The sequence below is a fragment of the Simochromis diagramma genome, unplaced genomic scaffold (genome assembly GCF_900408965.1).
Source record: "Simochromis diagramma unplaced genomic scaffold, fSimDia1.1 OVJJ01000421.1, whole genome shotgun sequence".
Lineage (NCBI taxonomy): Eukaryota > Metazoa > Chordata > Actinopteri > Cichliformes > Cichlidae > Simochromis > Simochromis diagramma.
In genome coordinates this window covers 5,765,320-5,792,765 of record NW_024387250.1, presented here as the reverse complement: position 1 = coordinate 5,792,765, position 27,446 = coordinate 5,765,320, and the positions used below count along the sequence as shown (strand labels likewise).

The window sequence follows — 27,446 nt, the reverse complement described above, 5'->3', positions numbered from 1 at the left end:
ACTAAATGCATCAAGTTGCTGCCATGTGAATGGTTGATTAGATATTTGTGTTAACAAGCAGCTGAACAAGTGTACCAAATGAATTGGCCAGTGAGTGAACCTACACAGGTCATATCAAAACACAACACATCTTTACAGGGTGGATTCTGCAGGTCTTAATATTTTTGGGTGATTTTATTACTTTGAGTTGTTGTGTGTTTTAAAAGAAAACAAAAAAACCTTACATTTAATGACCAACATAAGAACAGATCAGCTCTCACGCAAGCAACAAAATTAAACAAAACCTACTTGGACGTTTAGAGAAGTGAGAAATACTTTAATACAGATGCAGTTAAGGCTGCTGGCTAGAAATAATAAAAACAAAACAAAAAAAATAGTTGAGTAGATATTTCATATAGATATATGAGTGTTACTACTTCTCATATATCATCTTTAAATTGATAAATAACTCTTAATTTATATTCTCTAATCTCAGAGTTTTCAAAAGAAGAACCTATTCTCTTACACGGCACACTGTTGAGAAAATATCAATGCTTATCATCGAGACACAACATACTTTTCCTGAGTAAGATTTGTAAAACTCTATCACAGCACATCATGTCTACTCGAACATAACTCTAGCAAATGCCTAGACTAATGCTGATGTATAAAAACATGAAACCAGCCAAACTGGGTGTTATTAAGAAAAGGTCTTAGGATCCTCTAAGACAAAATTTCCCTTAGATAACATATGCACATAACTTTCACTTTAAGTTTGTAACATGAAATTCAACCATGAAGATTTAACAAAAATCCTACACAATAATCTGTCACATTTGGCCTTGATATCTATGCTTGTTTCATTTCTAAATGAAATAAAGAGCATGAAACAAAGTTTAATCTTCAGGCTACTCAGTGAACACAGTATGCAAATAAATACTTCCCTTTATCAAGTAGTTTTTCATTATTTCAATGAGGCACATCATTGGCGAGCATCTTACTGTATGGCCTACATGTGAGGCACCTTTGTTTGTATTTTTATGGCACCTTTGTTTAACAGTTTTGATCTGAACAGTAATGGCTTCTGCTGGCTCACATGCACTGCATGCCATGCAGTATTTTGAAGTTTCACAGCTGTATGTTGACCTCCTGATTAATTAAATAATCTATCCTCAAGCAAACTAATGGACTTGTTGGTCAGTGTCGTTTCATCATTCACAAATCTGTACCCGAACAGCTTCATGGTGGGTCCACACACTCTCTGAACTACCTGAGCCAATGTAAAGGGAATTGTAAATCTCCATTTCTCTGCCTGCTCTGATGAGTTCTTCTGAGTGGAGTAAATCCCGCTGGCTTTCTGTGTGGTTTGGGTGTTCCTCAGTATCCACTCCCTGGCCAGGGAACTAAATGGTATCCCTGCAAACTTGTACATCTCCTCTGCCTTTTGCATAGGGTAGAGGGCGATATCCTCGTAGCGGACCAGCATGTAGCGGTTCCTGAGCCAGTGAGGTTGGCTCAGTCCAAACTCTGCAGACATCCTAATGTGATCACAGTTTCCTTTGAGCCTCTTCACCTCCTCATCATCTTCGGGCACCTGGCCGTTCTGCGCCCAGGCCTTCCACGTGTGATATTTTGAAGAGAACGCCACCATGCGCGATGCTAAGATAGCTCTTGGATCTCGAACTAGCTGGATAACTTTGATATCCAAGCGAGGGTCCTCTACCAAAGGCTGCAGTGTGTCCAGCTGATGCACACGAACAGTCTTAATGGCATGGTGTTGTTTGGAAAGGCAGGATTCAGATGCAAGAGTTAGGTTCAGTGGCCCACAGCGACGACTCTTACAGTGATACCTAAAACAAGACGATAACGTTTTTAAATGATAAAAAGCATTTTACAAAACTGAATAGTGGGAATATTAATATTTCATGCATATACTAAATTAATATTTTTTCTCTGTTGTCATGCAGAAGAACATTGGGAATATTATTAATAAGGCACACAGACGATAGCTTAGTGTTAAAGTAGTGTCATGAGCATCAGGCCTTCCTTTTGCAGCTGCATAAATAAAGATTACAGGCTTGATTAGCAGCACAGGGATTTGTAACTTATACAATACCTCTCAAAAACATCTCTGATTACAGGACTGCAGACCCGTTCTTCACAGAGTGATAAACTAGACTCTCTGCGGAAAAGAGATGGGGTGACATGGTCCTGAGGTGGGGGAGAGATGAACTTCTCAAGAGGTGAGAAATCACACAGGAAAAGCCCCTGGAGTACATCTCGGTAAATTCCCGACAACACTGTCCCATTGTTTGCCTCTGCAGCCGGGGTCAGCATGCGCTCGACATGCCACAGTGGCTCAAACAGATAGAACATGTTCTCCCTGTGCTGGTTAAAAAATTCCCCCACAAATGAGGAACCTGTCCGTGTGGTGGCCAAGAGTAATACATGCTTACGGCCACCGGCGTAGCTGTATGTCCCCGAATCATCCAGTTCTTCCTCCTCTTCTTCCTCTGAGAAATTTGAGTTATCCCTCTTTGTACCAGAGAGTCGCGACAGCAGCATTTTGAGTGCCATCAAGGAGCCCTTTTGTGTTATGTTGCTGAAATCCTGCTGCTGCGGCATCTGCCTCTGGATCAATCTGTCAGAGACCCTGACAAGATAAATAGACTTCATTATAAAATATCCATTGGCAAACCATAAGGTGTTACATTTTATTCTTTTTTATATATATTTTATTTAGCTGATAGTTGCATTTATGTCTGAGTTATAACTAAAACAACCAGCAAGGGTGAGAGCACTTTTGAGGCACAGAGGATTTTTATAAGGTAAAAAAATATATATATAGATATATATATATAGCCTACAGGAAAGCAGAACCCCGATCAGTTATCAGTGACACTGACACATGAGGCCACCTTCCAAAGCATGGTACAACTACAACCCAGTCCTTTCAAAATAAAAGTACATAACAAATTAAAACAAAAGAAATTATAAATTTCCTTCACAAAAACATGACTAAAACACACAACAGTACAAAAACACAAAATATTTACAACTGCTAAACCAAGCAAACCTACCTAAAGATCTACCCTTTGGCCCCCAACTTGATTCATAGATGACCGATTCAGAGAAGACCATCTCTGAATCGAGGAGGGGGCCTAAGGATAGATCTTTCACCATCTTACAATGCTGTGATTGCAGCCATTCCCCAACTATCTGTGAATGGTACTCATGGCCATTGATCAATGGCCACTGATCAATGGGGTTGTTGATCAATGGTCATGACAGTTTGCATATTAATGATCAATGAACTAACCTCACAGCCCATTGTTTGTCAGTGGTGCTGGTTTCAGTCATTGTGCAAATGTATTGTTTATAAGGTTGGGGAAACCTGCAGTCCGCTGAGACTAAAGAAGTCACTTGGATGAGTGCCAAAACGTTTCTCCCACTGAAAACGCTACGTCCAGATGAACAGACTCAACCTTTTGGAATTTACTTACCTGGATGATTGAGCATGCATCACGACATTCAATCTGAGTTAATTATGTTCAGCAGTGTCTTGTCCTCAAGTCTGCCTCCTCTGGCCTACCAGCGCTTACGGTGTATATTTTTATATTTCTGTCTATTTGTCCTTCTTTTGTGTGTGTGCCTTCACAGTGAAGTGGCTAATACATTTTCTTGGCAAGCCTCAGATCACTGGTTTGATTCCAGCTGAAAGTGTCCCTGCATCTACTCTGGCGTGATCCCTGTTTGAATTCAGTTTTCTTCCCTTTGACCTAAAAAATGTTAAATTTTTTTTATTTTGACAACCTTGAGTCCTGCTTTTGGCTCCTTACTCTCTACACGTCTTACAAGTCACACAGCACTTCTGACACCATGTGTGATTCTTAAACTGAATCTGAATAAGTACGCGGGACCACTGTGTGCGGTAAGACCATCTCTTTTACTTCCTGTATTACCATCTACCGGCATGCATTGCCAGTGCGTAACACGTAATTACACAATCAAACAGTGAACACATACTGCCCATACAACAAATGTACCAGAGACAATTATGAATACACCACAGACACTGTACCATTTTTATCTTTTTTAGATAGGGTTTCTTATCTATAAGATTTTCTCATTTCAAAATCTGCTGCAGGGTAGTTGAGCTTCTCTACTACTACTGCTAAGAATCAATAGACTGTGCTTGCGTTGTGCCAGTATTTAGTAGGGGTGCAACGATACACAAAATTCACGGTTCGGTTCGGTTCGATACTTTGGTGTCACGGTTCGATATTTTTTCGATACAAAAAAAATGTTCATGCCTTTTTAATTTGTCATTTATTAAAATTATGAATATATATTTTAACTCAAAAGTACAGTTTTTAAATTTAACCCTAACCCTTGTGTGTGTTTTTTATTTTGACAGCAAATGCACACCTGCGGACCACTTATGTGCAGCCCTGGTTATTTAGCTCGTCATATTGCAGCCACAGAAATTCTTTTGTCCATGAAACCATAAAGCTGCACTTTCTTTTTGCCTTATAGTCTGATTTGTCATAACTTTTCCGTTTTGCGGTAAGCTTTTCTTTGGCTGTCACTTCTTCACCCTGACCTGTCTTATTTGGCTCAGCAGAACTAAAATATATATCCTGCTGCTTTTACACACGCACTCACATAAGCTCAGCGATTCTCTGCGCGATCAACCTCTCACATGTTTAAGCTGCGGGAGATTTCACTTGTCATGTTTGCATAGTAAGCTAACGATTAATAAGACGATGTCAGAGGAATTGGTGCACAAATTATCATCACTCACAGATCAGTGCTGTTGCTCTCTATACACAGTTCACACAATTGCAAAGTGAAAGCAAAAAAACAAGCGCAAATTCAAACGCGATTTCAATATGTCACATATTGACAGTGGCTCACCGATGCCAATGACATAATTACCCAGCTACATTTCTGAAAGAATGCAAAAGCATTGACATATATTTTTCCTTCCTACAATAGCCCGACGGGCAGGGAAGAGATAGATTTTGGTAGCCCGACTGAAAAAATCGCTAGCCCCAGGACGTCGGGCTAGCGATATTGCGAGCCCTGTATCTGATTGAGGAATCACTCATCTTTGGAAAAGAGAGTTTATTACAGAGAAATGTCTCTTTCCAAAATAAAAGCTATACTATACGCTTCTTCTGGGCTATATTCTCAGCAGCATAAGGAGAATCATGTGCTAACAGCTGTCTAAATGACTCGGGTAAAGTTTGTAGCATGCATGCTTGTTGTTTTTGTCTTTGCACTAGGATGATGTCGGCGTAAATGTGCAGTCATATTCGTTGTGTTCCCACTAGTGCTTTCAGGTTAATCTCGTTGAAATGACCTTAACGCCACAACACGGCAAATCTCCGTTAACGAGCTACCGCCTATCGCCCCGTGCATGGGGCTAGACGGCCAACACGTTAACGAGCTAACTGCGCTAACACACTAGTTCCCACCCATGTAATTGAGCATTGCGTGGCACATCCAACATACTGTTTTACTTTAGTCCATGACTCGCTTACCTTCAGGGTCATACGTCACATGAAAACCAAAATAATTCCAAACGCCAGATCTGAATGAGGGTGGGGAGGTCCATGTTGCAAGGAGAGCTTAACTTCTGTCTTGCTAGCTTGCCCTGCGCTCTTCCTTCTGACTATGCTGTCTGTGTTGAGCGCTCAGTGGATCTGCGCTCGACAATGCAGCCTAGGCGGAGTAGTCGAACGCAGATTCACTGAGCGCTCAACACAGACAGCATCGTCAGAAGGAAAGTTGATAAAATAAATTACAAATGTTGTATTGTTCGATACATATGCGTACCGAACCGAAAGCACTGTATCGAACGGTTCAATATCGATACGAATATCGTTGCACCCCTAGTATTTAGAGATTCTGTGTCCTTAGTGAAGAACACAGTCATCTACCGTCAAAGGTCAAAAGTTTTCATAATTATCTTAACACAGTTTTTCTCAAAAAAAAAAACTTCAGCATGGAAACAAAAGCTTAATATGATAAAGGCTTGGAACTCTCCCTGTGAGACAACTCACACCTGAGAATTATATCCTCCCCGGCTTTATGCTGCTTTAGGGTTAAGATTATTGTTCTTATGATTGTTAAATCAAGAAGGTGCATTCATCTGAAGCATAGAAACATCTTGGCAAGCACATCTGGGCAGGGCAACGCCACATCTGAAGTCTTTACATCAAGGCAAGCTAAGCTAAGGTAGACTGCTGGGTCTTAATATGTATTTTTATTGGTAAGAAAGGAAACACACCTCCCAAAAAGTACAAGATCCCTTTAGCTTTCCTCAGATTTGCACAAATATAATATAAAATTTAGCAGATTATTACACACTCTTCTCCATACTCTTACCTAGAGAGGATGTTGCTTTCCTTTTCAATGATGACCAGGGCCACAATACAGATAAAGACGATTGCATACTTGGTCTTCATTCTTAAGTCTTCCCTTTGCAATGTGAGCTCTACAGTGCTGTTCTTTGGGTCATAGCTTGTCATGCAGAGGCTTCATTCTAAAGAAAGAAAAAAAAGACAAATAAAAATAGGATGTTAGTTCTTGTGCTATTTGTGAAATCACAGAGCTTCCTTAGTGCTTAAAGACAAACCGAAACATAACCAGTCTATTTTTAATCTCTAACCAATATGTGGTTGCATTTGTGCTGCTCTGACATTTCAACTATATTGAGGTGCTTGTGCAACAGCAACAGCTTTTACAAATTTGTTTGTCTTATTTCTTAGAGCAACAGAAAATGACACTATTGGTTTTCACCAGGATTGGAGAATGGCATAAGTTAAAAGACAAATGTTGGAACAGGCAACAGAGACCTACAGCCGAGGCCTGGGTTCAAATCTGTCCCACTCTGCATGTGTCAAATAAAGGCTAAAAAAAAGGGGGGGGGTAAACAAAAACAGGAGGTACAGGGGCTAAAACAGTCTGACTGCAAAGTAGTCCTTTAACACTCCCAGTGATTCAGCATTAAGCCAAATACAAGACATCGTGGGAAACTGAGTAGAGCTTTACACATATTATAACTGTCTCTGTTGATGAATTGGGTCATCTTATCATCATCTTATCACCAGCATGTCCTTCTTAGAAACCAAAAGCTTTCCCATGCTGTGGAGTAACCTTTAAGACACAAGCCTCAGCAGGTTTTCAGTTCAGTAATCTTCAATTCTAACTCTCAATTTTTTTTTTTAATTTATCAGCATAGACAGCTGGGTAAGTCGGAGCATGATATTTTCCAATTCTATTCAGTGTCATTAGCTAAAGTAGTAATCCTTCCATGCTTTGGGAATATTGAGCTGTGCTGGCATGGATAACAAGGAAAACCAGTTAGGAAGACATACCACACTGGTGTCATAGTGCTCCTCTGAAAACAAGTTAACCATATTGACAATGAATTTTAATTGAAATCATTCAGCACAACAAATTTCTTAACTCTGAATAATGCCGTTTCCGTGTTGCTGAGAAAGAAATGTAGACACGCACGCACATGCCATTTGGTCCTGTCAGGAGAGTGAATAATTTCTACAAAGCATATAATTAAAGGAAAAAATACAATTTTCAAGTAGTTTGTGAAATGATTGTGTGCTCCGTGAGTAAATATCCCCCAATTATCTTAGTTTAATACGGCAAAGCCGTCAAACTGTCAGGCTGAAGCGCTTGAGATGAGCACTTTTACATATTCAAGAGTCACTGGAGCGTTTGGCAAATCTGACTATCTGCTCAGGCAGAAACACACATCACTCTGTTTATCATCTCACTACAAATTACATTAATGGCTGCCTTCAAAGCCTCCGAGCAGCATCTCATGGAGATGTTAAAAGCCAAAAAGTCTCACTGAAAGATTTGCTGTTCCTGCAGGAGTGCAAGTGTAAACAATAAGGTGCTATAGGCAAATACTGAGAGCCATTATAGTTTGCACAGGTGTTATTATTTCTATGTAACTGACTGACTTTAATTTCACTGTTTACCACTGTTTCACACTTGCACCCCTCTATGTGTGGTGTGCTCAACACTATGGCACTGGCAGTCGTTCATGGGGGGAGGGGGATTTTAATTCAGTGTAATTTGTACCATCTACTGATCCAGAATGAATACAGACTACTGCATACTTCTGCACAGTATTAATACAGTATATAATGAGCAGGAATCAAAGCATTATTCCTTCATATATTCGATTTATTTAAATAAGAAATTGATATGTGTAATGGAAAGTGGGCTAAACGGAAATGCAGCTTATTGCAGCATATTTCTGCTGTTATCACAGAAAACAAACCGCGCATTTGAGGTTGAAACAATAGGTTAGCAAACTCAATTCAACATCCTTTTTAGCAAAAGGAAGAGGATGTTTACAAGCCCGTGCGATTCGACGGCTCTGCATATGCGCTGTTTAACCATTTCGCGATTTGCAGCCACTAAAATGAGAAGCGGGGATGTTCAGATGATGTGTCTTACAAACCTTTGTTTGGCCTCTTGGTGAGTTCAAGTGAAATGTCCCCGATTTGTGAGAAATACCGTCCTTTCGTAGCATCCTGCTGCTTTGTCTCGGAGATGGACGCACGGCTTCATTGTACTATCCCCGGTTTCGGGCTGCTCTCCTCCACCAGATGTAGCACAGAGGCTTCGTACAGAAACATTGATATACGAAGACTAAAAAGAGTGACCAGTGCGAAAGCATATGTATATATATCCTTTTTTAAATTAAATCTGACTGATTTAAAAAAGTAAAGCAAAAAAAGAGGAAACGATAAACCGCATAAAAGTAATTAAGCACCGGTGTTGCCTAAATCTAGTTAAAGCGTAGTATTTCCTCTTACAAAACTTTTTCTCCAACTTTTCTCTCGTGCTGGACACCACGACACGAAGAGCGAGCTGGCCACGCTTCACAGCACCCCTAACTCTCACCCGGACAGCCTGTGTTGGTTGACAAGGTCACGTGATTCTAACGAACCTTTCCTATTAAAATAACCTCCTGTCAGAGGTAAAGCCTCGTGGCGCTGCGCGAATCATTCATGCTAAAGTGGGCTATAGTAAAACTTATTGTGTACTGAAATAGCTCCTAAAAAATTGAATGTATAAATAAATGTACTTTGTTGATGTTTGTCTTTAAGTTGCAGTCAATGTGGTCATGACATGACTAAGCTGCTCACCACACCGGATCATCTGCCTCCATCTCACCCTATCTTACCCTCCTCTGTGACACCAGTCTCCTTCATGTCCTCCTTCAGTATGCATGAATCTTCTCTGTGGTCTTCCTCATTTCCTCCTGCCTGGCAGCTCCATTTTTAACATCCTTTGTTCAACGTATCCTTTATCCCTTCTCTGTACATGTCCAAACCATCACAGCATTCCTTCTCTTTGTCTTCATACCACTCAACCTGAACTGTCCCTGTGATATATTCATTTCTAATCTTGTCCTTGTCCCAGTCACTCCCAATGAATGAGCTGAGCCTATTCTTCTGCTGTAGACCACAAGAAAATAATTCAAACAAAGAAAAACGAGAAAGCACTCTTTGCTTTCGATTGTTGCAGTGTAAAATAATTCATTTCTTACAGGTGAGACTTTGCAGATGTACTCCTGTGTATATCCTGCTGCACTGGTTTGATTACTGTATAGCTATATTTGGTAGGGGTAGGTTAAGCAGCTCGTTTTATTAGCATCCTATCTTGCTACTTTGAAGAGCAGTGCTGACCTTTACACTGCAAGAAACAACAGAGCACAGCAAAAAAGGCTTTTTGCAGATGCTGTAGCTTTCATAAGTTATTTATTTCCTGTTATTCAAGCATGTCACAAAAGCAGGTGTGTGTATTTAGTTAGTATTGCCTCAATTTCACAGAGCCGGTCGATTTTCAAAGAACTTGCATGGAATCATAATGCAGTACTGTGTACAATGTACTTTCACATTGTCTGTGGGGTGCTGGTAAACATTGCTATTCTTATTATTGTTACATGTATGCTTATTATTGTTACGTGTATGCTGGCAAAAAGGTCCAGAACACATCTACAGATGTGGTTGTATAAGTATATAACAGCTGGATACTCACTACTACAGTTGACCCGCTGTTTGAGATAGATGCTTGTGTTTTGTTTTTGTTTTTGTTTTGTTTTGTCATGTCTCTAAACTGTATCCAAGCAAACGCACGCCAAATAAACAGACCTGTTTATTTTTACATGTAGTGTTTACCATCTGATTTGTACCACTTGGGGGCAGCAAAGTAAAAGCAGAGTATGGAGCAGTGCATCAGAGAGCAAATGTTTAGTTTGAACTCCTCCATAGGCTCCTGTCAGGGCTTAAAGTGTTTAATTCATTGTGATTTTTTTTTTTGTCAGATTGCATTGTTATCCTCATTAAACATTTTGGGTTTAAAAGAATCTCAAGCATACCAAAGAATCATATATTTTCATTCCCTGAAAACAACAAACTAGGTAAGCACACCATACCCATATTTTGTGCATTTTTCTGCATATGTTAACATTACTTTAGGTTTTAGTTTAATACTGTTGTGAATACTACTTTTTTTTTTTTTTACTGATGCTGTTTTCCTAGATATTTTTTCACTGCTAAACCCTCATTTTAATTTAAAATTTCTTTTATTTATTTATTTTTAATGTAGTCAGGACCCATCCATAATATGGAAATAAAATGTTAATAGATTATATATAAACTGCTTATTGTACAGCTGCTAATGATCATTTTAGTCCAAAGTTACTCCAGCAGAAAAAAATGTGCTGTGTATTCATTTTGCAGTTTATGAAAATGAAAGGCTGCTAACCTACAGTATACTGTGGATGGAGAGATTAAAGGCATGACCCAGTTTTAGAGTGGACCAGGACTGAAAGCAAACCTTTGGCCTTGGCAAACCACACTAGAGATTATCAATAATAATCCAAAGGGCCAAAGCTGAAGTGGGGAGCTTGAGAACAGGTGCTCTTGTAGTGATACAAGTACTGTTCAGTTTATTCAAAGTTTCCCTTTCTATTTTTGGTAAATCTCCTTTTCTGCCCAGGTAAATACATGACTTTCCTTTCATTTATTTTTTTAAGCAGGGGGGAAAGGGCAGCTTGTTTTAACTGGAATTTTATCAATTTATGTTAAACATATCAAGCTCTCCAGATACCGTATAAACCCACAAGTCTGTTTTCAGGGAATAAAATATATGATTTGAGTGTATCTTTGGTATGCTTGAGATTCTTTCAAACCCAACAAGATTAATCCAAAATATTCTTCGTCTTAGTGATAAACATATCTACATGTTCACTAGTCCTTTTTCCAGACTCTCACGTTTCAGAGACATGTACAGAAACAGAGCCAAACTAATTCTACATGTAGCTCTCTCTGTCAACATCGCATCTTGATAAGTGGCCAAAAACGTGTTCTAAATATGAGCTATGTACTCTAATCCTGTACAACAAGCTGAAATGTTCATGGCAGAAACATTCAGTCATATGATCATCATTACATGGAATCTGAAATAAAATGTATTTAAATGCTTCAGCTATCACTTTAATTTTGTAAAATAGTCGGCTATAGTTTTAGTTTGCTTACTTTCTTTTGTGTAAATAAATAATCAGTGTTTTCATTTATTTGGCATTTTATAATTTAGGGTTTATTTTTTGTCACTAGATAGTAGCTGCAATATGTGAAAGGAAAAATCCAGTGTAACTGTAACACTTTATGGAGAAATAATGAAACTTGAAGAGCTTCCCCTTTTTAATACTTGGTTTGAACGATTCTTCATGCAGGTGTTTTACACATATTCAGAAGCTATAAGTGATTGAATCCATGTTTGACCTTTATTTTGGAAAGAACTCTCTTGCTGTGTTTGCTTCCCTGATTGTTTTGTGATACAACATGTTCGTCTTCTGCTGCTCTTTATTCCTTAAATTTATCTTTTTTATGGTTTCATCTTGATGCTAAATCTTTTATGTTAACATAAACCCATTCAAAAATGTGGTATGACAAATGTGACCCATCTGGAAGCTTATCATTGTCATTTGTTGGCAGCTAGTACAAATGGTTCAGGTTACACTGAGGCAGGTTTAGTCTTAGTGATTAGGTATGGCCCTAAAATTCCTTTGGGCATCCTTATGGTCTGTCACCAACAATCAGAAGCTTATCACATATGTCACAATAATTGAAATCACAATACTAGAAACTATAAAACAGTGAACTTTTAGCCATACTTTTTACACTCATCATTGGGAAGATATAAAAACCTTCATAGCATTCATATGACTATTATTAAATATAAGCACACATATAAAGTACTTGTTTTTGAACCTACATAAGGTTATGTGCCATAACTCAGTTGGGCTTTTTTACAACCACAATGTAAGTGCTAACCGTGCTTCATATTTACATCTGATGTAGTTTATATTACCAGAGTTAGGCTCCATGCATCACATGTGTACAGTTTAGAGAACAGTGGTTTAATGCATGCCATCCGTCAGTATTACAAAAATTAAAGCTGGAGGCATGACCCTAAGTACCAACACAGAAGTAACTTGACATGTGACCATTTTCAGTAAGTATATTGTGTAAGAGTTTCAAAAGGCATGAAAATGATTGATCTCTTTGAATGCTGGATATTTACATGCCCAGTCCGAAAGCTTTCATCATATATGCTGAGAATTTAACTGCTGTCAGAGGTCAGTGATATTAAACTGTACTGATGCTCCTGATGTTCTGCATCTGTGTTTTGTGTTTTTATGAGTGAAAACATTCGTGAATTACGCACACACTTAGAACATGTTATCCACTATAAGTTCTAGGACAAAAGCTCAGATTATATATAGTAGATTTAATATCAGCACGAGACTGGATGCTGAAATGCTTTATTCACGTGTGTAAATCCTCTTTCATGCAAAGTGTTTTAATGGTATGCATAGAAATTAAACAATGCATTTGTATACTTGACCTATTTTCCAAGTGGGGAAGAAACATATAACATCTGCCAATGAAAAACAAATGGGATTTTTTTTCCTTCTTGTTTTTTGGTCTGCACTTTGAGCTTATAAAGTAGATAGTAGATAGCTATGCAATAGAAATGTGGATATAAAAGGCTATCTATAAACACACATCAGGCATAACACTGACTATCTCTTCGCTTGTTAGTGAGTGGGATACTGTTCCATCCCATATTAAGGAGCAACAGAACATTTTGCCCTAAAAGTTGATGTGCTACAAGCAGGAAAAATGGGCAAGTGTAAGGATTTGAGTTTGATGGCTGGATGATTGGGTCGGAGCATGTTGAAAACTACATCTCTTGCAGGGTGTTCCTAGTCTGCAGTGGTCAATATCTATTGCAGTGGTGAAAGAGCAACAGGGTCATGGGCAGCCATGTGAAGGCTGGGCCGTGTGGTCCGATCCAACAGATGAGCTACTGTAGTTCAAAATGCAAAAAAATTTCATGCTGGTTCTGATAGAAAAGTGTCAGAATACACAATGCAATACGGTTTGTTGTGTATATATACCTGCAGACTAGTGAGGCCCCTGTCCACCACCAAAAGCATCAACGATGGACACTTCACCATGAGAACTTGCCACGATAATGGAAGAAGGTGGCCTGGTTTGAGAAATCATGTTTTCCTTTACATCACGTGGATTGCCCACTGTGTGTAAATCACTTACCTGGAGAACACCTGGCACCAGGAATAAGGTAAACTGGTAGACAGTGTGATGATTTGGGCTCCTGCCATCCATGTTGACATTACATTCACATGTACCACCTACTTAAGCCCCGTTGCAGACCATGTACACCCTCGTACATTATATTAGGCCTCTTTCAGCAGGATAGAGACAGCGAGTTTGAGGTCTTTACTTGGATTTTTAAACATTACTGCACTCTAGAGAACTGAGAAAGAATTATTAGATTATTTGAGTCACTTTAAGTGATGTTGACTGACTATTTGGATTAGTGAAAAAATGAATTTAAAACTATCAAATTTGGAAACATTTATGTTTTGTTTGTAAATATTTGTAAAAAAAAATAATAATAATAACTACCTTGGTAAAAAGAGGACCTCTGGATAAGTATTATATAACATTTGTTTACAGGAGATTTCCACCTGCTGGAAAATGAGATTATCAATCAAGAAGATTAGCCCGCTTTAGTACTACATGTGATGTTTTTAGTTGTAAAAGTTCAACATAAAAGCTACTTGCATAGGTAGTGAAGGTTTTTTATGTTACTGAAACATATGGTTGTAAAGTCTGCATGGCAGATTGTACCCTTGTCCAATATAAACAAATCACTGACTACAGTTACAGTATAGAATTTACATCAAACATAGTTGGTCACAATATTTTATGTGAAATGGTCATTATATTTAGTACGGGGGGTGGGGGGGTTACATAGCTGAGACTGCGGTCATTCAGAGCAGATCATAAATCAAAGCTTTAAAACTAAAAAACAAAATTAACATCCTGATCGTTATGTTTCACTGTGACCAGTGATTGTAAAAAGTGCGATAATAACTTCACATTTATGAATTATCATTTAGACAACATCAGAATAAAACAGATTTCTGTATATTTCTGGCTAGTAATAACACAATTTACATTAAAAGTTGAAAATGTGAAGAATATAGCTGTACATCTACTGCAAAGTTGTAGACGTACAGCTTTTGCAGACAGAGTCATCTCCTTTGGCCTTTTGGTTGCTAAGGCCCAGTTGGAGACTACGGGGGCCCTGAAGCAGCTCTTAAGATGTGTCATTGGATTAGTATGTGAGCATCTGCGTTTAGCCTTCTCCAGTTGCCAGAGAACACCTTGAGAAGTGTAGCTCATGTAGAGGTCTCTTGACGAAGCCGTCTTCATGGTGCGATTTCATGACTTTATTCTTTAGGATGAAGCATGTAAGGATACCACATTTGCTACTACTGTTTGTGTTTGTGCATGCCTGCTTTGGTAAGTTTACCTTATTGTTTGTCTGTTTACTGTTTACTAATCCTGATGCGATCAGATTGTGAATGATATTCAGACTCTGGGCTATTTTATGTATTAATTTTGTAATTCTGTCACTGTTATAAAGAACCTCCACTCAGTTTTCAGTTTATTTATGTCCTGGGTTTTCCAAATGGAAATATAAGTATTTTTTTAAGATACCGGTACACAAAATTATTTGCTTGTTTTATGAAATTAGTTTTAAAGCTGATATGCAATAGTAGATAAAACTGTTTTAAATAACGGGAATCGTATTACAGGTAAAAGCAGCAGAGATCGCAGGTCTATGTATAGAAAGAGTATCTTAGGAGGTTGATGTAATGCACCTTTAATCCCAGACAAACTGCAAAGAAAGAGGAGGTTGTGTATACAGTTTACATAGCATTTCTTCTGCCATTTTAGCATTTATAGAGAGAGAACCAGTTAAAATTACAAATTCATATCAGTAGTATGTGTACAAAACACTCAGTAGACTGATTCAGTCATAGATTAAGGTTGTGCTTTATTCCCTCCACTCACCGATAGTTCAGGGAGCACAATTTCTTCTTTCAAAGATTATGCCAAATAAACCTGTGACATTTAAATATTATTCTCTCTGATTTATGTGTCTGCCGGCAGCACAAGCAGATTTTGCTCCATATTTCTACGACAATGGACCCTACAGTTACAATGGAAACCTGGCCTTGTTCAGCCTCTCAGAGGACACTGCTGTTGGTGAGATTGACCTCTGTACTGGGGAACATTTAGTGTGAACAGCTAATAGGACTGTAGAACAACCAATCATCAAAATGGTGTGTTGTGGTGGCCAATATGTGAGAGTCCAGGATGTTAAGTAGTCTTTGATAGATGAACAGATGTTGCGTGGCGTGTATGCACTCACACTAACATGCTCATCTGCTGCTGCCACCTGTTGATGTCAGGGACAGTTTGCTGGCTGCGAATGCAGTGCAGCTGTCCCTCTACACCTTGCATCAGTCTGGATACTCCAAATGGTACTTAGTGTTTCAGCCTGGTTTGTTCCACAGCAGTTGTTACCAAAAGAAACGTGCACCTCATAGTAAATGGTTAGAAACTGTTTACCTTTCCACGATTTGTTTCTGTGAGGGGATATTTACTCTTAATAATGATATCTCTCTATAGGTACACAAATTTATCGTCTTAATGGCACAGATCCTGAAGGCCAAGAGGTGAGGTACGGCCTTTCCTTTGATCCAGGGTCCAAAGAGTACTTCAGGGTCGACTCCAAATCTGGAAACATTACATTAGTAGAAAGGCTGGACAGAGAGGTAAACTTTACAAAGATGTACAGATCGACAATTCAGTGTTTTTATAACAACTTGGTTGATGTATTAACCTACTACTATTATTTACTTAGAAACAAGACTCTATTGATGTTCTTGTCAGCATCACTGATGGGCAAAGCAAGGTATCAACTTTTAGCTCCTTTTAAAAAAAGTCAAAATACTAAACTTCAACATGCTTTGTGGTTTTATCCTACTGTCGGTTCTTGCTTTTAGGTTGTGGAAAGAGTGACAATATTTGTAATGGATGCAAATGATGAAAAGCCTGAATTCCAAAACATGCCTGCGATCATTGATGTACTGGAAGTAAGTTAAGCCGAGACAACAGTATCTGTCTCTCCAAGTGAAAAGGGTCTTGTTAAGCTCTAAACGTTACCTTTTCTTTCTTGGACATTGTAGACAACAGAGTCTGGAAGCAGTATCTACAAAGTTGAGGCAGTGGACAGAGACACAGGCTCAGGGGGCTCGGTCACCTACTACCTACAGGTATCACTTTGCAGTGGGAAAATATTGCCCACTCACACGCCCTTCCTTACACAACCCCAAAGGGATTTGTGTCACCTCCCGGGGCTCTTTTACTTGTTAGGTAAAATTGTAAACCGCTAAGTTTTTTCAATAATCTGCTTTCAACACTGATGACGTATAGTTGTACTAAGCAGGGGTTACATATATTTTCCTGTGTTACTGTGTATTTGTGCCTGAATATGTTGGTGTAGTTATGAAGATGAGGATTAAATGGCAGTTACATTTTTGTCGGCGAGGGGTGGCTCAGCGACACAATGTTAGTTTGCACTTTGGACTATTAAGAACAAAGAACAGCTGGCTTGGAAGTAGGAGACAGGCAGTCCACATCTGGACACAACAGCTTTCACCTGCCTGCTATGTCTTTGAGCATATGGGTACTTTACATCCAGATGGGCAAAGACTGGATATTGGAATTGGCTTATTTCAAGGAGCTTTTGTATGGTTTTATTCTGTCATCTGACCACTTTTCATGTGAGTGTTTGTTAAAGGGTTTTAAGAGTGCCAGTGACAGGCTTTTGCTCATGTAACCCCTTATTTGTGTTTCTGCGTGTGCTTTTAAAATCATGCATTTGTTCCATTTTCTTTGCAGAGTGCTCAGTCCACTCTGTTTGCCATCGACAGACACAGTGGAGTCCTTCGTATCAAATCTGGAGAAATGCTGGACTATGAGAAAGCAAAGACACACTTTGTCATTGTTATTGCAAAGGTGCTTGGTGTATTATACTCAAAGATGGACATAAAATCATGAAACATGATTATAGCAGAGGAACATGTAAATTAGCAATTTCTTGATCTAGGAGACTTACATTTAAAAATGCAGATTTAAACTGTTATTACTTTTGTTCTAGGATGGTGGTGGGAGCTTTAATGGGAAGGAGCAGTTTATGTCCTCCTCTGCTACCCTGACAATTAATGTGATTGATGCTCAAGACACTCTGCCATCTTTCATTGGGACTCCCTACTTTGGCTATGTTTACGAAATCTCAGTGCCAGTGAGTATGAAAACGCTCCCCCGGTGATTTTATGCACTGATTTTAGTCTAGAGTTGAAATACGTGGCAGTTAGCACAATGGCTACATTTTTGTCATTTTCTTTTTCGTTTAGGACAACTTAGTTACACTGCTGTCATAAAGCGGCATCATGTGGAATGATTAGGTTTTATATTGGCAGTATAAATAATAACTAACAAAAGAGCCCAAAACCCAAGGCACATCACATCACATAGCTTTAATTACTGGCATTTCACTGCTTTATCACTATTGCAAAATGTCACAGCAGTAGCTCATCACAGCAAGTTTACACAGTCTGACTTTCATCCAAATGAGAATAATTAGGAGTGTGACATTTAAATGAGCCTTTGAAAACAGGGAGAAGGTTAGATTTTGGCGATTTGTTGTGGCTAACTGCACCAGACACATGGTGGTTCAAAAAGAGGCTTTTGAAGATCTATTTTTTATAGATGCATGCCACCACCAATTTATTAAATGCAAAATCTTTCTACCTTACTCTCTCTAGGGATCTGAAATATTCACTGTTGAGGCCCGAGATGGTGATGTGGGGAACCCAAATCCAGTCCGTTATTCATTCGATGATGGTGAGCCATTTTGTCAAAGAAAGCTACAATCATCTTAAAATGAAGGGAGAAATATTTATATAAAGGTTCATCCATCTAATATTTTTCACCAGGTGATGACGGTGTTTTTAGTATCAATAAAACAAGCGGTTGCATCACCCTGTTGACTCTCCCCATTTATCTGAAGAGAGAAATCTTCAACATTAAAGTCAGGGTAAGTTGCTGTTCAGTCACCAACTCTGTTTTGCATACATTCTCTCCTATATTATTTTAATATAATAACTGCTTTATAAATCAAAGCCTGATCTTCTCAGACAGCTATTTTCTAATGACTTGCATGTAAACAAACACTTTGGGATTTTTTTGTACTTCTGATTTTATTTACAAGTGCTTGTGTCCACACAAAAATGTTTATAGACCTAATCAAAGTGCATTGATTAGCTGAACAGTGGCTCAATGAATCTACAAGGAAAATTAGGGGGAAAAACACGGTAGTAAAATTGGTAGATAAAATACCCAATCGGCCCATGTCTCTGATTCTAAGAGTGATAAATATACCTTGACTTTTACTCCATCTGTTCAGGCTTCAGAAGTAAGTCCCGAAGGCAGACTCATGGACTATGAGGTCACCACAGTGGTGATCCGTGTTGTGGACCTAAATAACAATCCGCCTACTTTCTATGGAGAGAACGGCCCACAGAGCACGTTTGAGTTGACCATGTATGAGCATCCACCCGAGGGAGAGATCCTCCGGGGGCTGAAAATCACCGTCAATGACTCTGATCAGGTGAACACCTTTGTTGTCTTATTTTCTCTACACTGACTATGACAAGCTTCAAGTTTTCCTTTTTTGCAGGTATTTTTCAACACTCGTACTACTCATGATTGTCTTTCAAAGGTGCCTTAGCCAGCCAAGAGTAACAATGACTGGTTTTTATGTAATAGCATTTGTTTTCTGTAATAATTATAATGTTATCTAATGAGTAACTGATTTAGTCAACATCAATCATAGCATCATAGCACAGCATAGTGTTCAGGACAGAGTCTGTGTTTCTGTCCTCATAATGACTTTAATCCTGCCATTATCACAGTCAATCCTTCTAAAATTGCATGAGTTTGAAAGGAATCCAACACAATTAAAAGGTGCTTTCTGTGCCATTTGCCAGCTTACGCAAGTGTCTTTGTGTTTTCAGCTCTGTGTACTTTATGAGCCATATGACTGATTTTCACTAAATATATTTTCTGATAATAATGTTGCAGCGTCAGACAGTATCTTTCTGTGTGAGCCAGAATATTATTGCTGCTACTCATCACTTTTATAAGAGACTTTACTACATGCCTGCTTTTTTTTTAGCTCTGAAAATAATGCAGATTATTATGTATTAATAGATCTATGCATATGAAGCATAGATATGATATGATAATTATGTGGTTTTGCTTTTGCAGGGTGCAAATGCTAAATTCAACCTGAGACTGATTGGACCAGGAAGAATGCTGCGAGTTGTCCCTCAGACTGTACTCAACGAGGCCCAAGTCACAATCTTAGTAGAAGACTCTGCTGCCATGGACTATGAGAAATACCACTTTCTAACATACAAGGTAAATTATTTACAATAGCATGCCAAAATATACATGCACTACAGTAGATTAAAATTAGGTTTGAAAAATGCATGTATATTTCTAATATTTTTTTCTTCCTCAGCTCCTTGCGGTTGAGATCGACACACCAGAGAAATTCAGCGCTACAGCGGACATCGTCATTCATCTCCTGGACACCAATGACAACGCTCCCAAATTCTCTTCAGATTACTACATTGCCAGAATTCCAGAAAATTCACCCGGTGGCTCCAATGTGGTCACAGTCACGGTGAGCCAGTCTCTTCATCCTGTCTAAAAATACATGCCATCACCAATGTACGTCACTCAGTGCTGAAGAGGAATGCTGATTTTAACAAAATGCCCAAGAGGGCTATTAATCCCCTAAATGTAGACTTTTTGAGCGGGGAGGGTTGGGATAATATGTGAAAACATGTAGATAAAAGCTAGGCGACGTAAGCTGCCAGATGGCTATCACTTTCATTTTGTTGTGTAACACCAAATTCACAGACATGTTTTTTTTCTCTGATGCTTAGCAGCACATGCCTCTACAGCATCAAAATATGTACTGAAGTAAAAGGAACACTTAAGGACATGACGATTTGATTGATACTTGGATCACATCGTCTTTTGCCCTTGTCTGTTCCTGTCAGCCCCACAGGGGCTCAAAGCAACAGGGAGGCTCATTATTAAATCCTGACCTTGCGTGAACACCACAGGGGTTTGTTGCCTTGATCCCAGGCAATTTCAATCAGATAGAAGAGCAGCCAACAACTGACCTTGGACGCATAGAGACAGTGAACAGGCATCCCAGCAGCTACAGACACAAAGATTAGCCGATGATGATGATGATGTTCCTATGACATCAAAAATCTGTCTTTTTATAGCTGACCCATGAAACATCATGTTCCAGTTGAGCACATTTTCATTCAGTTTACTGAGTCCATGCTGGCAGACAACACGAAAGTGCAGATTTTTCTTCATTCATGACGAAAACAGATGCAAACTAAAAAGAAAGAGGAAAGAGAAAAGGCAAGTCAACACAGTACTGGTCATTGGCCGTGCTTGAATGACAGTTTAGTGTAGGATAGGTGCTGCAACATATTAAACTCACTGCTGTAAAACTTGTGTTGAACTCAGGTGTTTAATCTACAGCCAAACATGACATTTTATTCTCTATGATCTATCATAGCTCTGTCATTCACTTACACGGCACTATGTGGATGAGACAGGGTGCTAAATGTCTATTAGGTTGTACATTAAATATTGATAATTGCATGGACCCTCCTTCTCGCCCTGTGGTTGCTCAGATAGATGGATGGATGGATATTTGTATCTAATGACATATTAAAAATAATACTGTTACAATACTAGAGTAGTTAAATAATTATTAAATAATTACAAATAATTAATGAAAGTATAATTACTCAGTGCATAAACATATTACAATAACATGAATCTGTGTGAACGTGAATTTTGTTTTTGTTTTTCTCATGTGAATATGATGGCTTTTGCTGATTTTGTCTTTACTTTATGTTCAAAATAAAGATTTTATTGACTGATTGATTCATTGATACCTGTCTACAGGCATTTGACCCAGACTCAGGACCTTGGGGTGAAGTGAAGTACTCTATCTATGGATCAGGGGCTGAGCTGTAAGTGCAATAAATGAGCTTTATGTTTTGCCAGTAGGACACAGCAAAAATGAGTCCTTTTAAATGCTGTTGTTCCATTCACATATTCAGATGTAACATCTCTGCAACATCTCCACAAGACCGCCACATATTCACATTTATTGGTGTAGAAACAGCATTAATTTGATTTTAGAATATATGTTTTAAATGTTCAGAGAATAACTGAATAACTTTTTCGCCTTCACTGTGTCTATTCATCAGTCTTTGGATAGTGATCACAGAAGAATATTTTTAATGTTTATAGTCCAAAGAAAAAAGAATATATTTTACTATACTATAGTAAAATATAGTAATTCAACACCTGACATGTGGGGGTTTTTCCAGTAGTGAAACCAAATTTTATAGAATAAACATATCAAATGTACAATTGTGTCAAGAAGCTCAAATAAAGTAAATCTCTTCAAATAATGCACTACACTGTAAGCATACACTGTAGCAAAAACACATCTGCCTGAAAGCTGGACAGATATGTAAGAGCACACTAGTTTTTCATATCACGACTTGATTCTTTTTATTTCCCCTAAGCACTGTAGCCCAGAGGATTTACTGGTGTTTTTCACTTTTTATTAGTTTCCCAGCAGAAATCCATTCTTCAGATCCAAGACTGCACAGTTCTTTCTGATATTACAGAGTACTGTATATCCACAGCTTGCATTTACTCGCACTTCAAATACAGACACATCTTGCCATTGGGATCTTTTATTTTTTGGGTTTATATTTATGTTCACTGTCTGTTCAGCTGCAACACAAACCCACAGGCACATGCTGGTAGGAATGAGGTTACCATCTACTTTGGTTGTTCAAATGCAAGGGGAAAGTATTTTTACACCCCTCTGTAGCAATAAATTAGAAGAGATATGTGATGTCACATCAAGGCATCAAGGACAAGGATTTCCAAAATAAGCAGAGGAGAGAGATTTAGCTTAGTGCGTGCTTGTTTAGTCAAACTGATTTTGAAACTGTGTCACCTCAGATTATTCTCGAAATTGCTGCTTTGATTTTAAAATGGTTATGAAGCAATGCATGACCACATGCTTTGGCTCTGCATCTGAAAGAATAAAGCAGTTCATATTGCAGACTTTACACTGTTTTACACTCTGTGGTTGAGCGCTTAAGTGTACACAAGAGCAGACAGTCCTTTTGCCTGCCCGCCCTCGGTCTGCGATAATCCTTTAATGGGATTGGAGGAGAAAATAGACTGCTCTTTGCTTCTGACTAACTTGTGCTGGAACCTTGTAGGACAGCTAAACAAGTCAGTTTGTGAAACAATCTGTATCTTTTACTGTATCTTATCTTTCCAGCATCGCATAATTAAAGAAAATCTAGCACTATAGGTTGAAGTTTAGTAATATGAGGTCTCCATAACAGCATCCTGCTTGTTTGTTTCCCCCAAAAAGTATTCTTCTTATTTCAATTTCATATTTTTCCCCTGGTTGTCCCCACCTCATCAGGAGTGGTTCTGTGCTCCATCAGTTGAGCCTACCCCGAGAGTTTGAGAACCAGAGTTTGACCTCGCTCACTAACACCTCTGAAGTCACCTTTCAAACTTGTTTTATCTTGTTCGTTCAATTTAATGACAATTTTTGGATTTACGAGAAGTTAGGGCAACCTTTCAGTGAGACAAGACTCCGAAAAGCATCTGCACGACTTCAACTAGTTCCAGTCTTTATACAACGTTAAGCTAGCCATGCTAAGACTTGCTGTTGCTGCATACTCTATACTCTTAATCACAAAATCATTCCATTGAATAACAATCACTTCATAATGCACCAAATGTATGTGTTTATAAGGTCACAGGACCAGCTGACGAAAACAATCTGGCTTCTAGAAGTAATAAGATTTATTTTGTGTTAGCTAAAAATGAGGTAGGTTTTTTCTGGACCTAAATGACACTCTAAAGATTTGAGGTTGGGGTATTAGCAGCCTACATCACAATTATATTTCAAAGCTCCAAAACTCACAGTCTGTGTGACAAAATCAGTGCCAAGATTTAGCAAGAAGTGCAATCCAAGTGCTTAAAACAGATGACTAATTGTTTAGGGAAAAAAAGTATCATATAATCTACAATAACAAATACGTATAAAATGTTCATGGTGCATGGTGTCTTGATATCCATTGTCCAAAGAAGTCAGTTTACAGAAGACTCATCACTGTACACAGGTTCCTGATCAAACCTGACTCTGGGATCATCTACACACAGCCGTGGGCAAGCCTGGATGCTGAGGTGAGGTCCAAGTATAACTTCTATGTGAAGGCAGAGGACACAGAGGGGAAATACAACCTGGCTGAAGTCTTTGTGACTGTGTTGGACTTGAATGACCACTCTCCTGCTTTCTATGATAACTTCCTTGAGAAGACCATGGTGATTGGCGCTCCAGTGAAAATAGAGGTATGCAGCTCTCTTTAAACGAAATGAAACTTGGTAAAAGTGAATATTTTCAGTACCCTTACTGTCTGCAGGCTGTGGATGATGATGCAGAGGTCCCCAACAACGTTATCGAGTATGCCATCATGAAAGCTGAGCCAGAAAACAATATCTTTGACATTAACGCTGACACAGGCGAGATCATGCTGAAGTCCTACATCAAGTCAATGGCCATCATTCAGAACATCACCAAGAAGAGAGACTGCACCTGGTCGCTGGTGGTGCAGGCCCGTGACCGAGGCCATCCATCCCTCACCACCACCGCCGTCGTCAAGATCGACATCACTGAAGCTGTAAGTTGAAACAAAGCAAAAGACCAGCAATATGACAATGAAATCTATGTGAGGCCTTCACGATAAATCCACTAAGATACCAGTTTTTTATGCATCGACATTGTATAAATCATCCTGCACAGTTGCGATGTTAACAGCATGATATCAAACAGAAGATCCACAGTTCATTATTATTATTTTTATGCACATTCATCAAATTTGAAACACTATACAAAGTACAATACCATAATATTTTAATTTGAGAATGTATAGTGATATACAAAACTGAATCTCACACAAATGCAATTGTCATGTTTACAGATCAAATCCAGATTTTTCTCATACTTCATGGGCCTAAGGAAACGTCCAGGGACAGTGTTTGGGATTTGTTTGACCATTGTCAGCTTTGCCATTTCACTGACGGTCTTCATTTCAACTGTTATGTACTGCAGCTCTTTGAAAAAGACACGTGTGCAACCTCAGGGCAAGATCAGAAAGATTATAAGGAGGCCTGTGCCATAAAGGAAGCTCGCCTTGAGCTCATCAGCACAGCAATGCTATTGTTATTAGTATGTGGTACCAAGAATTTGTAGCAATCCGTGTCCAGAGGATTTTATTTCAGAACAAGGCTGTGTCTGTAAAAGAGTACAGGAGCACAATATAAATGATCCTATACAATTTGTTTTACCTGTATTTCTGGTTTAATATGACGCTACGACCAAATTAAACAAATTATTTACGTTTGTGTTTGGGTCACACATAAATTCTCATTTTCAGAGAAATAGCCGGAGCCCAGTTCGTTGTTTGTGTGCACATACTTGGTCAATAAAGCTGATTATGATTCTGATGCTGAATGGTCTCCGCTAGTTTCCCAGACAACCTCTCTGATCTTGTCTTGAAAAAATATAAGAAGAGCAGAATACTAATTTAATAAAAATTAGTGAAGTAGGCAACAAAATCAATCGTCCATCAAGGAAACTACATTTAATAAATAAGCGACTTTGTTTTTCTTTATGTCTGTGTAAATTATAATGGCACTAAAGACTTATTTAACACATCTTTTACCAAATGATGAACGCACAAAGTGCAACAAAACATACACAGGACATATTTTTGTGTGACAGAGTATGACTTCACTCCCATGGATGTGAATTCTCCCTGTGCTCTTTTACAGACTCAACTCAAAGGGGGGCCTTTGGGATCATTTTTAATGCAGAATAGAAACAAGCCTTTGCAAATCCTAGGTATGCTTGCTGGTATCATTAGTCTCATGATCATAGTGACAGTCCTCATCTCCACCGCAACATTCATGCGCAACAAAAAGTCCAACCGGATCCTGCCCAATCGCCGTGTGAAGAGAAGGCTGAAGACACAGCACACCTGGCTTTTTAAAAACCCCTTAAAGAGACCCGAAAGGAACGAACAGAAATTTAAGGTTAAAGAGGAAGAGCAGGAACCAGAGGTAATCGTGGAGAATGTCAACCACAACAACAATGCTGGCAGGATTTTGAGACAGTGGCCACCACCACCGCCACCGCCACCCTGTGCCCCTCCACCACCTTTTTGCCTCCCGGTGGAGAGGCAGTGGGTCATTCCCACAGTCTCAGCAACCGTGGCACCCAAACCTCTAAAGAAGGCAGTGGTGACCAGGCAGGACTCTGTGAGCAAAGCGCTGGTTTCAGAGCTCAAGATGAGGCTGGAGCAGAAGAGAAAGTCAGATCATTAACACTATTTAATCAAGGTTCTATTTTTACTCTCAGACCTGAGGCCATCTCAAGAACTTAGAAAGGACAGACAATCAGACAGAGTTTCGTTAAGTCCTGTGTGATGATAAAAAGCTCCAGAGCAGCCAGCAAATGAACCTGAAGGTGGGATTGTTCGGTAGACTGATGCTTTCACAACCTACATGAACAGTGCTTTGTGTGTGTGTGTGTGTGTGTGTGTGTGTGTGTGTGTGTGTGTGTGTGTGTGTGTGTGTGTGTGTGTGTGTGTGTGTGTGTGTGTGTTGAAATATACTGAAACAACGAAGAGCTTCACTCCTTGTAAATCAATAACACAATTTTTATTAAAACAGAAAAACATTCCTGGCATGTTTGTCATTATTCAAACCATGTTTTCAGTTCACACCCTTTGGCTTTTGTATGACTCTGAAACAATTAGATCCCCCTTATTTATGTGGTGACACACCAAATTTAAAATTCCTGAACGCAAACTTGGTTTTGGAAATGAAGTCATTCAGAATTCAACAAATGAGACTGTTTGTTTAGGATCTATCCAAGCTCCTTACAAGAGATTTCATGACACTTGAACTCTATGACAAGATCAGCCCAGGTGAAGGAGACCAAGTGATCACATAAGAAGGGCCTTTAATCCGACTCTGCAGGTGTGCTGTACTGTTTGGATCACTGTTTTGTAGCAGCTGCCATATGTTTATTTTCTGGGTGTTTCTTTCTTCTGTTTTCTATGTGGCAGATTTTGGGAATTTACTATTAATAAAAGCACATTGTTTTTCCAAATACATGCAGTTTTAGTTAAATAAAGTAACAACACACGTAGCAACATTAAAGTTCTCCCTAAACTATATTATCAAATTATAAGCTGTATGTTATAGATACAGCTCTATTAACTTGTTAGTTTGCAAGATGAGATTACTTTATTTAGGTTACAATTATTTAGAGTTACTTTGGAGTAGAGTATTTCCCCTTCTCCACCAGCAAATTTAACTTTTCAATGAACTGTAAAATTTGAAAAGGTACTTATTGAAGTATTTATAAACATACTGATTTAACTGTTCAGGCATCCAGACTGCAACATAGTTAATGTGACATGTATCATCACTACCGGGTGTGCCTGTCCAAAGTAGCCTTGAAGGCACTGACACAAACTTAAACACAGCTTTGATGTCATTAATTTAAGACAAATGCCGTCTTAATGAGCTTGCAAACCGTACTCTACTGCCACTTTCTGGTAACAGTAGAAGCTGCTTAAACTACTGTCCCTGAGGTGAAACACAAAGAAGGTGTTTAAAAATACTTCAAAATGCTATTCTCAACTTTGCAAATGTTCATGTTGCATCATTTGTTGTGATATTGCC

General features: G+C 38.8%; 2 protein-coding genes across 2 annotated transcripts; one reads left to right on the top strand and one right to left on the bottom strand.

Moving 5' to 3' along the window:
- Positions 1–496: 496 nt before the first annotated feature.
- Positions 497–9,217, bottom strand: chst3a (carbohydrate (chondroitin 6) sulfotransferase 3a). Its single transcript, XM_040001678.1, has 4 exons — positions 8,480–9,217; positions 6,373–6,529; positions 2,096–2,632; positions 497–1,829 (listed from the first exon to the last, which is right to left on the bottom strand). Exons 2-4 carry the CDS (start codon positions 6,513–6,515, stop codon positions 1,133–1,135), a joined length of 1,377 nt encoding a protein of 458 aa, XP_039857612.1. The 5' UTR covers positions 6,516–6,529; positions 8,480–9,217; the 3' UTR covers positions 497–1,132.
- A 1,429-nt stretch (positions 9,218–10,646) lies between these two features.
- cdhr1a (cadherin-related family member 1a) lies at positions 10,647–26,912 on the top strand. The gene is made up of 18 exons (XM_040001677.1): positions 10,647–14,290; positions 14,545–14,930; positions 15,585–15,680; positions 16,107–16,252; positions 16,342–16,392; positions 16,484–16,573; positions 16,667–16,753; positions 17,382–17,498; positions 17,641–17,784; positions 18,308–18,386; positions 18,479–18,579; positions 18,949–19,152; positions 19,812–19,964; positions 20,068–20,232; positions 21,549–21,616; positions 23,816–24,044; positions 24,116–24,373; positions 25,527–26,912. The coding sequence occupies exons 2-18, from the start codon at positions 14,852–14,854 to the stop codon at positions 26,076–26,078; spliced, it is 2,619 nt and encodes an 872-aa protein (XP_039857611.1). The 5' UTR covers positions 10,647–14,290; positions 14,545–14,851; the 3' UTR covers positions 26,079–26,912.
- Positions 26,913–27,446: the final 534 nt, after the last annotated feature.

Coding starts and splice junctions, on each gene's coding strand:
- chst3a (XM_040001678.1), bottom strand. CDS start 6,515: ATGACAAGCTATGACCCAAAGAACAGCACTGTAGAGCTCACATTGCAA. Junction 2,633..6,372: donor GAAAGCAACATCCTCTCTAG/GTAAGAGTATGG, acceptor TTATCTTGTCAG/GGTCTCTGACAGATTGATCC. Junction 1,830..2,095: donor ATCAGAGATGTTTTTGAGAG/GTATTGTATAAG, acceptor GTCTTGTTTTAG/GTATCACTGTAAGAGTCGTC.
- cdhr1a (XM_040001677.1), top strand. CDS start 14,852: ATGACTTTATTCTTTAGGATGAAGCATGTAAGGATACCACATTTGCTA. Junction 15,681..16,106: donor CTCAGAGGACACTGCTGTTG/GTGAGATTGACC, acceptor ATCTCTCTATAG/GTACACAAATTTATCGTCTT. Junction 16,754..17,381: donor CGGTCACCTACTACCTACAG/GTATCACTTTGC, acceptor TTTTCTTTGCAG/AGTGCTCAGTCCACTCTGTT.